This window comes from Acomys minous (assembly GCF_964271855.1).
Source record: "Acomys minous genome assembly, chromosome: 13".
NCBI lineage: Eukaryota > Metazoa > Chordata > Mammalia > Rodentia > Muridae > Acomys > Acomys minous.
The window spans coordinates 55602053-55617553 of NC_140495.1; the positions used below are offsets into that span (position 1 = coordinate 55602053).

General features: G+C 43.8%; 1 protein-coding gene across 1 annotated transcript; it reads right to left on the reverse strand.

Annotated features, from left to right (window-relative positions):
* Positions 1–238: 238 nt before the first annotated feature.
* Positions 239–8507, reverse strand: NMS (neuromedin S; the record flags this gene model as incomplete). The annotated part of the gene is made up of 7 exons (XM_084754333.1): positions 239–286; positions 1807–1890; positions 3505–3558; positions 3652–3675; positions 5779–5829; positions 6128–6183; positions 8432–8507. 7 exons carry the CDS (start codon positions 8505–8507, stop codon positions 239–241), a joined length of 393 nt encoding a protein of 130 aa, XP_084610459.1.
* Between the last annotated feature and the right edge of the window lie 6994 nt (positions 8508–15501).

Here is a 15501-nt window from a genome sequence, read left to right on the forward strand (position 1 = left end):
TGCTTGGCGTTGTGGACTCTGGTTTGCCCAGTATCTGTCCATCAACAGAAGTCCCTCCCCTTTGTCCTCCAAGCTCCTAGAATATGGACGTGCTCAGCCCATGTCTTGTTGCTCTGTTTCCCTTGCAAGTTTGTAAGAAATCGTTGACTGAGCCACACCGCAAGTGGAGGAGGAGCAGCCCATCTGGTACCGAGGTGACAACAGTGAACACCCGCAGAAACAGAAACAAGGAAATCTGCTATACCCTGAAAAGGAAAAATGGCGGCCCCATGGTGCTCATGGCATCCTGCAACACAAAACCACAAACTGTAATGTAGTCACATTCTAAGCCAAAGGTCCCTCAAAACATCCACGGAGAAGGTTTCAAAAAGGATGGTCTCAGACCAGCACCATAAAGCTATCTGGAGAACTTGTTATCAATGAAACTTCTCAAGAGTCCACCTCAGTCTGACCTATTAAACGTCAGGATGGAGCCCAACTATTCCAATTTTAACCATATCCTAATGCATGCTCCAGTCTGAGAGTCATTGGTTTATGGGGTCGAAGTATTTTTCCTCTCTCTAATTTTGTAGAAGAGGAGGGGTCAGGTCCCTCATGATAAATGGCTCAAGTGACTCAGCTGTGAGACTAGACTGAAGTGGCAATCATGTGACACATTAGCCGTCTTTCCACAATCACCTTCTACCTCAGAGGAAACCCAGGAAACACCCAACTTTAATGCTGAGAGAAGATATTTAGGGTTTTCTGGAAAGATCTGTTCTATTCAAATGGGGCTGGAAGGGCTGCAGGTTCCAGGCACTTCCCTGCCCTTCCTTCTAGAGCATTCTAGAAATAGGCATTCTCACAGGGTCCACATGCCTTCTTAAGAAAGTCCACAGTCGCCTTCCTGGAGTCCTGGAAAGGAACGAAGTATACATTAATTCACCAGGAACCTCACGGCTGCCCCACTTCATCAGAAGACAGATGCAGAAAAGCAGCTGGGGAGAATCGTTGAGAGTGGGGCCCCTTACAAGTCCTCAGCGGGAGGATTGTCACTCAGTCTGGGGTGCAGTTTGGGATCCAAATATATTTAATCTGCTTACAACCCTGAATAACTGCAACTTTGAAACCTACTTCTGGATGAAGCAAATTTTCAATGTCAAGCGATTTTAGCATCTTCGTCTGCTTTTGGTTATAACTTGGCTTAAGAATGGAGTTAGGGCGGACCTGCAGACCTGTGTGTGGGCAGCAGGGAGCCCAGGTAGAGTTTTAGTGGCTGAGCAACTTCCAGCAGTCTTAGGAAAGGGTTCTGAACAAAACAGGATATGTTGGCCACAGTACCTGGGCTCAAGATCACCAGGTATTATTATTATTATTATTATTATTATTATTATTATTATTATTATTATTATTATTATTTTGCTGTTGTGCAACAAAACTTTAGTAATTGATTAAATAATAGCTTGAAAAGGATCAGCTATTATTGCTGAGATTGCACTTACTGAACTTAAGGGGAAACAGGCAGGTTAGGCCATAGAAAGCAGAGATGTCACCAAGGCAGATTTCATGATGGGACAGAGGAACAAAATTGAAAGGTAACACAAAACAAAACAAAACTTAGGATGAACTAAATAAAGGACCAGAGGAATGGGATGGCACTGGGCTAAGGGTCCCTCCTTTGACCCTGGGATTGCAGACTGGAAAGTCAAGGTTAAGGGAGAGTGTGTCTGCCCACAGCTCTCCCCAGAATGCTGGAGGCTGCGGTTCAAGGAGAGAACCAGACCGAGCCGCATGATGGAACCGTGGGCGGAGGACGGAAGCACGCACCATATGCGGAGATGGCAGCCATGTTTTCATCCTTCTGCTGGCGAGCTTGGCAGCCAGGCGCATCAAGGGGTGAACCGGAGCAAACTGCAACAGAGCAACAGAGCAGCACTGTGAGCCTGAGGGTCTCAGACAGGAGCTGTAAGCTGTTGACCACGGCAATACGGAGAGCCCCAGGCCTACACACATGCCCTTTGACTCGCCTCTCTTACAAATGGGTTTAATTTTCAGAGTAAATTCAATTCTGGAGCCTAAGCTGGAGGTGTTTGTGTTTTCAATAAAGAACTTGCTTGCCTTGACACAGGCTTCAATTCCACCACACCACTTAGAAATCTCCCCTCAGGACCCGTCAGTTGCTTACTGGTGTTTACACTGAGCACTCTGTCCAACGCTCAAAGCACCCCCTGCCCTGGGCCCCTCCTTTCTCTAGGTGCTATCCTGTTCTGGGGAGGAGGTGCCAGAGAGGCAAGTATCAGACCCCAACCTGCACTCCGTGGCTGCATCTGTCTGCACACTCTCAGGCAAGGGTGTCTGTCCTTTTCTCCGGTGCTTTGCTCACCACGGCCTCTCTCCTCTTCCCTTGATCTTTTATGCGCTGTGGTAGCTGGCCTATCTTTATCTAATGCCATCCCAGACCCAGAACATCGGCAACTTTTTTGTTTTACTGATTTTGTTGTTGCTGTTGTTGTTTTCGAGACAGTTTCTCTGTGTAGCCTTGAACTGTCCTGGACTCACTTTGTAGACCAGTCTGTCCTCGAACTCACAACGATCCACCTGCCTCTGTCTCCTTGAGCGATGGGATTACAGGTGTGCCCCACCACGCCCAGCACATCGATGACTCTTGGGGGAAACATATTCTTTCTGAGTATTTAACAATTTTAAGAATCCTTCTGAAGACTGGGGAAGCCATACGTATATAAAATAAGTGGCTCTCCCATGGTAGAATTTCAGGTGCTACGGCAGTGCATCTGAACCAAAATCTACATTTTAAGCTCCTCCGGGTGTTTCTCGAATGCCACCCTATGTAAATCCACCCTCACAAGCTTGCTCCTGTGGTTTGCTCAGAGCTTTAAGTAAGTTAGTTGGGTATGATAGCACCCACCTGAAATCTTAGTGGCAGAAGTAGGAGGAAGGCCAGCCTGGATGACACAGTGAGAACTTGTGTCAAAAAAGGAGGTCGGGTAGGGAGGTAGCTCGGTGACAGAGTGCTTATCTAGCGTGTGCAAGGATTTGAGCCCCAGAGCTGAAATCGCAAGGTCTCAGGCCTTTGCTGTTGCTCCCACTGTGCATCTGCACCCTGACTGGAAGATGGGGGATCACTGTGGGAGGCAGCACCAAATGCATCACTCAGTGCCTTTCAAAATATAAAGATGAAAAGCAGCCAGAAGTGATGGAAATGGGCCGCAGTTCTCCCGAGGCCCTACTTGGTCTCCTGTTCAAGTGCATGATAGCAAGCACACGTTTCTTACTTAATCTCCCCCTTCTGCGGTTTACCCTCCAACATCTGAGCTCTGTCCGTTACCGTCACTCTCATCCACGAGGAAAAAGAAACAATTCTTGCCGCCCTGAGCAGGGAGGTAGGGAACACATGTGCCGAGGGGGGTTCTGCCTAATGAACACTTGGCTGTGCATGTATACAGATTCAGGAGACCTAGAAGGTATTGGGAAGAGGGTCATTTTTGCAGCTCATAGCATACCGACCTCAGAGTTAGCAGGGTGTGTTGGCTTCCGAGTCCTGGAGTAGTGAAACAGAAACTAAACAGAGAAGAGGAAAAGGGCGTTTAGCACCAGGGGTCGCCTGCTCCAAACTCGGTGCCGAGGGCATGTTAGGCACAGCCAGGTGCTCACCCTTTTGAACACATTCTGGTTTTCCTGGAAAGAGAATTGAGAAGAAAGTTACACGGAGTTTCACTGGAGCAGGATGAAGTTTTGACACAACAGGCCAACTGGACTTAAATATAAAACAGTCAAGTTAAGGCTGCAGCTGGCACAGGCTTTTAAGATAGAGTTGCCTTTTATAATTTATCTCTACTTAACTTTTCAGTCTTCACGAGGAGAATCATTCCTATGTTTCATAAAAATTAATAGTTTATTCAACTCTTTTCCAGATGCTACTCAGACTTCTTCACATTTCACGTGTGCCCATTTTATATAGAAGCATATGTGTAAAATTTTACTCACGTAATATTTCATTCATTTCCCCAATAGTAATTCCTATACTGCGAGCATTTCATTCACTTCCCTAAGTATGGCGCACACACCTGAGGGCAGGTTGATTTTTGGAGAGCATCACCCCATCCCCAGTACTTGGCAGTGCTGTGTTCCCAAGCATCTTGTCTGAATTAATGAATAAATATGTCTCTGCCCACCGAACCTGCTAGCTCTTTCCTGCTTCAAGTCCTTCTGATATCATTGGTAACCAGGAAAGCAGAGTTTGCTTGATTGCCTACAGATGACAGTGGCTGTAGAATGCAACCACTTCCCATGGAACCCAGATGTGTCCTGCAGACACAGGCATGGCCTATGGAAAGCAGAACAGGCGTACAATTGGAACTGCAGCAACTCATCCCAACACAGGACAGCCGGGGGGGGGGGGGGACATGATGCCTGGAAGAGCCACTACCTCTCTATTCATAATTCGAAAGTGTTGTCATTTTTGTTCATTGAGCAACTACTTGTTCTTCTGTAACCAGAAATAATGGGTGTGGGAGGTGTTGGGGAAATGAAAATGGCAAAAGGAAATTTATTGCAACTTGGTCCTTGCCGTGGGCCAGCTGCGTGCACGTCCACTCTCCCTGCTTACCTGAGGGACACCACAGGGTTCATAGGAAAAGCAAGGAAGCCGCTGTGGAGCAGGGTGGGGGAGGCAGTGGCAAAGAGGAACTGTGAGTTCTCACCCTGAGGCTCGGTCCAGCTACTAGAGCTACAAAGATGATTATAATAATCATACCCAAACATATGCAGTTTGAGAGAGAAGGCAACACTTGGATTTTGAATGAGAAGTAGCTGCAGCGAGAGGCAGTTAGTGGCCATCATTCACCACACTGTGGGTGCTGTTGAAAGCGTAGGTGTTATGGAATTCATCCCTCGGGGTAACTGGAGCTGTCACAGCAATCACACACGTGACAGACACACTAACTAAGACACAGAGTGACTGAGACATGGCCCGGGTTGAACAGCTTAGATTGAGAGCCTAGACCATTAACTACAGGCTCTGGGGAAGGCAGAGATATTCTTGGCTAAAGAAAAGGCTGTATAGGGGCTGGAGAGATTGCTCAGAGGTTAAGAGTACTGTCTGCTCTTAGGTCCTGAGTTCAATTCCCAGCAACCACATGATGGCTCACAACCATCTATAATGAGATCTAGTGCCCTCTTCTGGTGTACATGCAGGCAAAACACTGTGTATATATGATAAATAAATAAATCTTTTTTTTAAAAGGCGGTATAAGATTTAAAGGGTCTGGTATGTTTGAGAAATGGTGAGATGTTGGATGTGGCTGGACCATGTGATGCTGAGGGTTGGGGAAGTGCGTGGAGGAGAAATATTACCCAAGGTGAGAACTGACAGGCAGTGTTGAGAGCTGTGAACTATCCCAAGGCCACTCTTTTGAATTTTCAATTAGCCAACATTGACTTTGTACCCACTAAGTTACTTTTATTGTGGTTACTATAGTTACTGTTAGGCATGGTCCTTTACATATGATATACTGTGTTGTAGAACTGTTATACCATAGTGCATCAAGTTATAATATATAATATATGTATAGATAATATAATCTTAAGAATATTTATGAAGTACTAATATTTTGTAGCAATTTATATCAAATGGGGAAACTTGATTTTCCTAAAATGGTATTTTTATACACACAACATTCTCTAGTAAACAGCAAAAGAGTCATTTATTAAATATAAGTTATGATGTAAACATATATATTGATCTAACTACAGGGCACTAGCATATGAATATTGTTTTACCTTTGGTTGGATAGAAAGTGTTCCCCACTGGTTCAGAAAGTATACCAGTTGCTAAAAGACAAAATGAGGAAAATAAATCTAATACAAGAGTAAATTCTTTAGCCAGTAGAATTCTCTTACAGCATGTTTAAAACTCTAAAATTGTTCCATTTATGAACCCTGAATTATCTCCTCACACAATGCAGCAAATTTCAAATCACTTCACAGGATGTCTCACATGCTGCGGTCGCAGTGAGTTTCTGCTGCAGCCAAATATCTGATCTTAAAATAGTTTTAAGAGAATGTTAACCACATGATATTTCAAAGCCAGGGCTAAATGCAAATCTCGCAGTGCTACATAATAGCATACCTCAGGCTCCACAGTATCCAAGCCATCAGGAGGACCAACTAGAGGTTGAGCAAGCCCTACAACAGAAGATAATCGAAACGTCACTTCCAGAAAGACGCCGCAGCGTTTGCTTCTGCGCCTTTGCCATAAAAAACAATCAGTGGTAGTAATAGAATCTAGTGCAGAGCTGAGCAAATGCAGTGGGGGGGGGGGGGGGAGAGGAGTGGGGAGGGGAGGGGGAAAGGAGAGGGGAGGGGAGAGGGGAGGGGAGAGGTGGGGCAGAGTAGGGGGTCAGGAGGAGGGTGGTTAACAGAGAAAGTAGCAGAAGGCGTTGCCGAGAGGAATGGAAAAATAAGCTACCTCTACCTGGGACTATCAAACCCAAGCTGTGTAACAAGCTTATTTTAAAACTGAGTGTGCTTGATTTAATGGGAGTTTTGGTGAAATTTGTATGGATCAGATATCAGAAAGAAATGCCAGCAGAGGATGTGCATCTTATCACAACTTTTAAGACACACAGACACCTGTCTCTGTTCCATCATCAACCCCTCCAGTGTAGAGTTCTGCAAAGAGCTGCTGCTAGCATGTAGTTGGATCCTTCCAGCCCCTTTCTGACTTCAACGAACAATCTTCTCATTTACATATGATGTAATACTCAGAGGTTTATGTAGTTGAAAGAATCCATGAGGTAGGTCAGCACTAACAACGTAAGATTAAATAAATACTTATAATGTCCCGAACTTGTATATCTTAAAATATGGAACAGGGGCTCTATGGCTCAATAGCAGTCTATTCTAACAACAATAAATGTACATACATACATACACACATACAAACACACATACACATACATGTGTGCACATATATATATGTATATATATATACATTGTGGGTTATTTGTTCTCTTCAATAAAGCTAAGACAATATTCTGGCATCATTAAACGATAGTGTTCAAGCCATGAAGACTAATAGCCTGACTTGACATGGTAGAAGGTAATGTAGAATTAAAGGTGCCCACAGTTTTCTCTAGAAGGACTGAAAATAGAATGTGTATGTTAAGGCCCTTCTATTATTTTTGAGACCTGTGACTAGCAAGACATCTTCATCCAATCCTTCAAATCCCCCACAGACCCCCAACAAGAATGCCTGAAGTCAGATGTGATCATGTCACAGCCTAATGTAATGATAATTACGATCGTTTGATAGAGCAAAGGGCTGCAAATCAATCCCACAAGGCCTTATTGAGAGATCTGTGTTAATACAAAGATGAAGAGCAGAGGACCCTACCCTTAGAAAACAAATCAACTAGGAAAAGCAGGGAAATGCAGACAATTAAAAACCAAATTTTCAAAGACAAACTATGAACAAGATTCTATGGGAGGTCATAGGGACAGCCGCTGCTTGTCCTGGCCTGGCAGTGCATTGAAGGTCAGACAAAGTAACCAAACAGAAGCCAGAAGGCTGGCTAGGAGACCACAGAGGAGGTCTAGCCTTCTGGAGAAGCTAAGCTGATTCGGTTTCTCACGGAGCCCAAGTGTTGCATTACTCTTTAGGAGAAAACAAACACACTTTATTTTCCATGTTCTCTAAGCCTCTAAAACCAAAATACTAATAAAAAAAAAAGTTCAAATTTGTGCAATGGTCCTTGTTTCCAGTCATGGCTTCTCATCCATGGCCTACTTTCCTGTGCTTTAATGGCAAATTGCCTGGAGACGTGGTGATCTGATGTGGTTGAGGGCTGGAGACCCTCCCCACCACATCCGGCTCCCTACAAACTGCTCCTCAGAAATCAGAGAGACACAGGACACAGACAGCACCACGGGCAGTACCCGGGGCCGGCAGAAGGCAGCCTTCAGGCTCCCCTGAGCTCTCCGAGACCCGACCTATTCCCACCCCTGATGTAATTTCTTTTGTCTGCATAGTTGCTCTTTGGTCTCTAAAGCTGCCCGTCAGCGTTCAGTCTGCAGGGCTGTAAACTCTGTTTTCTTTCTCAAGCTCTCATTTCTGATATCTTTGAAACAGACTTAGCAGACTCTTCCCTCAGCTCGCATGGAGACCAAGAAGACTCTTCCTTTTCACCACCACATCAAGACACCCTCGGGGCAAGAGGTGTTTAATCCCAGTGTCTCTGGATCAAAGGCTGTGGCATCTTCCCGTGACCATCACTTGGTTAGACGGAAGTGCCACGCCTGAAAACAAGAGAGTAGATGTGAGGGTAGGTGAAGGAAGGAAGCTCAGCTCCCTTGAGAACTACCCTGAGGGGTAAAGATGTACCTCAGTCTTCCATAGAGCTCAGGTCAGGTGGGTGTGGTGACAGCCCCTTACCTGCGGAGGGAGTCTGCAGCGCAGAGAAGCAGTACACGACCAGGATTGGACGCCACTGAGGAAGCAGATGTTTCATCTTCAAGGGCTGGCTTCTCTTTGTAGACCACAGCTGTGTGCTGTTCAGAGAGGTGGCAAGCTTGTCCCCAGAGGCCCGTGGCCACAATGACCCTCTGCATCTGTCCAGCCTGGCCAGTAGGAGCCTTTATTGGCAGAATCCAAAGCCTATTGGCTGAGCACCAATCAGCTTTGCGCAGGAGGACCCTCTGGCTTTCTCATAAATGTCATGCTGGGCCCTTATTTGTAGAATAATATCTGCCTGGTGTAAGCATTGTAGAGTCATCTTTTTCAAGCCAGCAATAAAAATAAGAAGTGGAGACTCATAATTGTTATTCTGTAATGGTTTGAGAAAATCTTCTGACTCAGGAAAGGCCTGTTCTCCTTTCTTTCTAAATCATAGAGCTGGACATAAACCCATAAAACTCCTGCATGGTGAAGTCTCAGTTTCTGAGAAACTGTTTATTTCCTCATAGTAACATAGGCTGTGCTGTAGTCTTTGGCGCATCTAAGAGCAAGTCCTGCATGCAACAATGCAGGAGGACAAAGTTCAATGAGAAGATTTCATTATTTCACCTTTCTATCCCATGTCTGACCCATAGGAAGCTCTTGGATAGAAAAAAGCCAATTCATGAACATGACTGCCTACACATGAGCTGAACAAGGATGGTTGATAGCAACAGGCAGGCTGTTGTGTCTGGGCGAAGCTCTCGGAGTCCTCAGGCCTGCACCAAGACCATCGGCAACTCAGGAGGGCAACTGAGGCGGGGGGGGGGGGGGGGGGGGGAGGAGCCTTCCCAAGGAAGAATATGACAGTCGGTTATCCAATGTCAGCCCTGAAAACATACATACAAACAACATATGGACTGAGGAGGTTTTCTTTATGTGTTTAAATATGTATATATAAATATTTACACACACACACACACACACACACACACACACACACACACACATTTAATGAAAAAAGCGACCATGAATTTAAAAGAGGGCGTGGAGGGCCAAAGGGGAAAGTCTGAGGGGAGGAAAGAGAAAGGGGAAGTGGTGGGATTATATTATGAACTTACAAAATAAAAGAAATTATTTTTCAAAAAGTTATTCATCAACCAAAATATCACTGTGTACAGACACAGGCAGGCGTGATGGAGCACCTCTTTAGTATCAGCACTTGGGAGGCAAGAGACAGGTGGATCTCTTGTGAGTTCCAGACCAGCCAGAGCTACAGTGAGACCTTGTCTCAAAACTACATAAAAGTACATAAATACATAAATAACCATGATTGGAAATTTGCCTCTTTAAGATTTTGAAAAGATTCATTATAGGGGTTGGAGAGATGGCTCAGTGGTTAAGAGCACTTGACTGCTCTTCTAGAGGCCCTGAGTTTACTTCCCAGCAACCACATGGTGGCTCACAACCATCTGCAATGGAATCTGATTGCCTCTTCTGGTGTGCATGAAGACAGTACACTCATACATAAAAGGCAAGAATAAATTTTTTAAAAAATAAAAAACACTCTAACCTGATTACTTAAAATAATGAAAATTAATTGGTTTTATGTGCTGATAACGCTGGGACCTGTTATCATGATCTAAAGTAGGGTAGCTCATGATTAACAGAGAAGACCATAGTATGCTGGTAGTTCTCTAATTTTATGAATGGGGAAACCAGAGCCAGGAATAATTAAGGAACTCACCAGAGGCCACTCAGCTGCTGAGGACAGAAGCTGGGAATTGACCCGAAGGATAGTTTAGCCTGTCTGTGGGTCAATAGACAATGAATTTAGATGGATAAATTACTTTTTCTAAAATGAATCCTTCGGGGATTATAAGAGATAGAAAAAAAAAAGAAGGAAATCTTCCTTTCTTGCCCAAAGGTTGTGTTATCACATCTGGAAATAAAATTTTTTAGGATTTTTTTTCAATATATGTATAGACACATATATATTTATTTAATTTTACCCTTTTAGAGGTTACAAGATATCAATGAATTCTTACAATGTACCTCAAACATGTTAATATTTGTTTTCCTTTGATGTATTTTCTTGATTATAAAATTTGTTTTAAGAACTGACTTAATTTACCCGACTTTATTTTAAATAGGTGAACTTTTTAAGAACAATTCTGATCAGTGCAGCCCTCAGACTTTGTGAGAAGTTCATATATATATATATATATATATATATATATATATATATATATATATATATATATACACATACAGTGGTTAGCCGTTACTGCAGAGACTCGTGACTGGTCAAAATACAGGGAGTAAGGGCCTGTGGAGTGCTCAGGCACAGATGGGGAACCTCACTCCAAGGCTTAGGAACCATAGAGAAATGGGGGAGAGACTGTAAGAGCCAGAGGGGAAGGTGGGGGGAGCACACTGGGAGAGCGCCATCTGGGCATGACAGGACTGCTGCAGTCACAGCTCACAGCTGCTGTAGTGACCTGAATAAGGGCTGCACAAGATGAATCCAGTCAGCATTCCAGCTCACAACCCCACCCCGAGTGGGGGGCTACAGAGGTGGTGGCTTCTGGAGGGGAGGGAATCAGTTCTCTTTAAGGGTAATCAAACTCCAGGGCATGGTTCCACAGCCAAGTGTGTAGAAAGCACAAATTGGAGTCTGTGGGTTATTTAAAAAGAAACCAAACACAAAGTTGGGCTGGTAAGGAGGTAGAGATGTGTGATGGCTACTCTTGGTTGTCAACTTGGATACACCTAGAATTAACCACATCCCAAATGGGTGGGCATACCCAAGAAGGACTTTTTTCTTAACTATATCATGTGATGTGTGAAGACCCCCATTAAATCATGAACAGAAGATGCGCTGAGACACCCAGCTTCATGGACTGAACACTGCTTGATTCTTGGCCTTTCCATTTGAAGGTGGCCATTATTGGACAAAGCTGGACCACAGGCTTGCTGATAAATCACACAAGAGGGAGAGGCAGGGGAGGCTATATGATTGATAGGTGTATATATATATATATCATATATATGATACACAGATGATAGACAGATGATAGATAGATAGACAGACAGACAATAGACAGACAGACAGACAGACAGATGATAGGTAGAATCAACTCTGTAAGTTCTGTTCCTCTAGAGAACTCTGACTAATACAGGGCAGATGTGGATGGAGTTACAAGAAGTTGAGTGTCACTATGATCCAAATACATTGTAAAAAAATTCTTAAAAATTAACACAAATGTTATTTTTCAAAAGAATAATTTGGAGTGAGAGTTGCTCAGAAGGAATTATGTCTTAAATGGTGTGTTTTCCAAGAGTTTTCATTCATAGCAGAATGGGGACTATGTAGTCACTTTCATCATAATGTTTTTCTCTTACAATTATTCAGCAAGAAGTAAGAGATATTTATTAGTGTGTAAAATTAGAGTTCAAGGATAACTCATAGCCAGGCATGGTGGTGCATGCCTCCCAGCACTCAGGGAAGCAGAGGCAGGTGGATTGCTGTGGGTTTGAGGCCAGCCTGGTCTACAAGGCATGTCCAGGGCAGCCAGGAACCAACCCCCCTCCACAAAAAAGAGTAATTCATGGCCATTACACACCAAATATATACTATGCTACTTATATTAAAATATACTCATTGCCTAATGGAAAGTTTTTTCTGGATGAAAGGCAAATATGAATAAGTACTTTTTAAGTGTAAGCCACTTGCAAGCACTTGAGACAGTCTATAAGCACATGATAGCAAACACTTGTGGCAGCTTTGTTGTCCATCAGCAGGAGCTCATTGGACACCTAATCTGTGTCTAAAAGGTACACTTTTTTTTTCAAATAAACCACTGCAATGAATAATTCAAAACAAACTTACATTTTGTCTGTGTTCAGTATCAGTTATTTTTGCACATTTGCATATGCATATCTGATCCACACTAGTTCTCAGATGTTCAAGCCGAGATGCAAAGTATCACTTGTAATGTTAATTCAAAAGTATAAAGCTATAAGGAAAGACTCTATACTTGTTCTGTTCCTTGATGCACTGCTATGAACTGTGTTGTGCCCTCCACGAGGTATATTGTGTTGAAGGTCAATACCCCAGTGTCACTGCATGAAGAGCTAGGGCTTTTTATAGGAGGTTGAGTGAAGTTACAAGAGAGATCTCGTCTTGCCTCTCAAGCACGCAGAGAGAAGGCTAGGAGAGACTGTGGCAAAGGAGAGCTTCTGGCCACAAGCCAAGGAGAGTGGCCTACCAGAAACCCATCATGCACAGCTGTGAGAAGGTTGACTTCTGCCATTGAAGGCCCTGCCTGTGGTATTTTATGGTGGTAATTCAAGCAGAAGAATGCACACACAAAGGGATTTTCTAGAGCAATCAATAAAAGAGTAAATTCAAGGAGTCAAAGTTGGAAACTCTCACATTGCTTTCAAATTATGGCTGTTTACAAGAAAAATAAATAAATTGGTAAATTACTGAAAGCTTATTGAAATGGTCGGATTTAAAGAAAGCCATTTTCAGGTGTAATTTTCTTAGGAATATAACTAAATTTTAAAATGAAATACATAGATTTATTATTTAAAGGTTTGTTTCACTATTTTTAAGTGTGTGTGTGTGTGTGTGTGTGTGTGTGTGTGTGTGTGTGTGTGTACTTGAGTGCAGTACCTGAAGGGCCCAGGGGGGGGGCACTGGATCTCCTGGAGCTGGAGTTACAGGTAATTGAGAGCCATCTGATGCGAAGAGTGGGACTTGAACTCAAATCCTCTGAAGAGCAGCAGCAAGTGCCCTTAACCAATGAGGATCTCTCCAGCCCCAACAAATAGCTTCAAAATCAGTAACAGAAGAAGGCTTAAGTGGAGGAATGAGCATGCAGGACGCTGAAAAAGAAAATCACCAGGCTCTGCTAGAGAGCATGAAAGAAGGAGTGAAAAAATGAAGTAGTGTTCATCCTAAAAGATTTGATGCCACGAAAGGGTTAACTAATGGCAAACTAATCATTGGTAAGATGGACCTTTTCTTTTTTTTCTTTCTTTCTTTTGGTTTTTTGAGACAAGGTTTCTCTGTGTAGCCTTGCCTGTCCTGGACTAACTTTGTAGACCAGGCTGGCCTTGAACTCACAGCGATCCGCCTGCCTCTGCCTCCCGAGTGCTGGGATTAAAGGCGAGCGCCACCACCGCCGGGCTAAGATGGACCTTTTGTAAACACATGACAGTGTCATGTTGAGTAGCAAGCACTGGAATCATCAGAGAGCCAAGCTAAACATGCGTTCTCATTCTCACGACAAAATAGATTCCCTTTACAAACGTCTATAATAGTAAAACTCAGCAGGCCTTCAGTGAATTGAACTTTAATCTGCAGGATGTAACTATTTACCTTGTCAATCAGTAAGTTCCTGTGTTCAAAATAAAGCTTGCTGAGTTTCCTAGGGTAACTTCCTAAATTACCTTTGGTGCAAAGTAAATTAAGACGGTGAAAGGAAAGATACTTTTTCCGAGTTGGGACAAACCCCTATGAAGAAAGATAAATTAATGAAAGAAAAGCAGGTTTAAGTTCCGAGACACGGCATTAAGATTTTAATGATGGTGTCGCTTCACAAATTCATATAGGAGCAGCTTGGTTCCTGTTGAAACGAGATTCATGGGACAAAAATATTAGAGGGCGGATTTGGGTGATGACTACATTGTGAGTGTGAGTCCTCACAAGTGGGATTAGCATCTTTACTAAAGGACGCGTGGTTGATGGGGAACCCTCTTACCCCCTCATCCGTGTAAAGACACGGTGCTCCTCTCCTCCAGAAGAGCAAAGGCGCCATCTTGGATGCAGAGAGGAGGCCTCACCAGCCAGCATGCTGGCTTCCATAACTGCATGCAATGCATGTCCTTTCTTTACTACTTGTGCCGTCCTGAGCATTTTGTAACAGCACCACAGACGCGCTAATACCTGCACCTCTTGTGTTCAAGGTAGGTACCAGGGAAAGTGACTAAATCTCAAGCAAAGCAGTTTAGATTCCACGAAGGCGGGTCATGGCGAGGGCTCAGTGAACCGGAGCAGCCCAAGAAATGTAACGAGTAAGTACTGTGCTGTGTGGGTTGGTGGGAGTTTCTGGTTACTGTGTTTCACTCATCCTTTCTCCTGGCTGCAGACCCGAGACCGTCTTACACACGGATATTTCTTTTATAAATGTGAATTTCTCTTACACAAAGAAACTTCTGTTTTAAGAGCACCCGTTGTCATTGCTGTTTCCAAGAATAATTAGCTCAAAATACTCTCTATGCAAAGGAGGCTTAATTTGGTACTCTCCTCAGGCACGTGTTTCAGGGTGGCAGATTCCTGTCTATCTGAAGAGCAGGCATTTTGTTTCTTGGTTTTTTGAGACAGGGTTTCTCTGTGTAGCCTTGGCTGTCCTGGACGTGCTTTGTAGAACAGGCTGGCCTCGAACTCACAGTGATACACCTGACTCTGCCTCCGAGTGCTGGGATTAAAGGCATGCGCCACCACAACCTGGCCCAAGCAGGCATTCTTAGAAAGATTTCTTTCAGAATCTGACAGTAAATACCACAAAACCACTGGGTGGAAGAAGCAGCCAGCTTCTCCCATTGGCTGACACTGTCTCCGCCCACCTGAATGCTCTCTCTTCCCCTCCCACTTCTGATGGTGCCGCCTGTACCTTCTTCCAACCTCTCCATCTGCTGTTATTCTGGGATTTTCCCCCAGGTTATTTCATACTTATTGAGATGTTAAAAGGGCGGTCATATTTCAAAACACAAATAAGCCATCATATGTCCATACTGCTTTATATCTGTAACCACAATCAACAGAATAGTAATCGTGGTTAGTAACAACCTCCTGTCCTACTGCCCCCAAATAATTTCCATATTATGAAGAGCTCCTGCTTTGCCTTCAGCCACTTTCTCAAGCCGGGTGCCATTTCCCCCCTTTCTGATCTCCTGGTCCCCTGTTGACTAGAGGATGCTTTCTCTTCTTATTTCATCCCATCTCATGATATGGAAACGAAAGGAACTCAAATTAAGACCTAAGTGAAAGTGATTTTTAT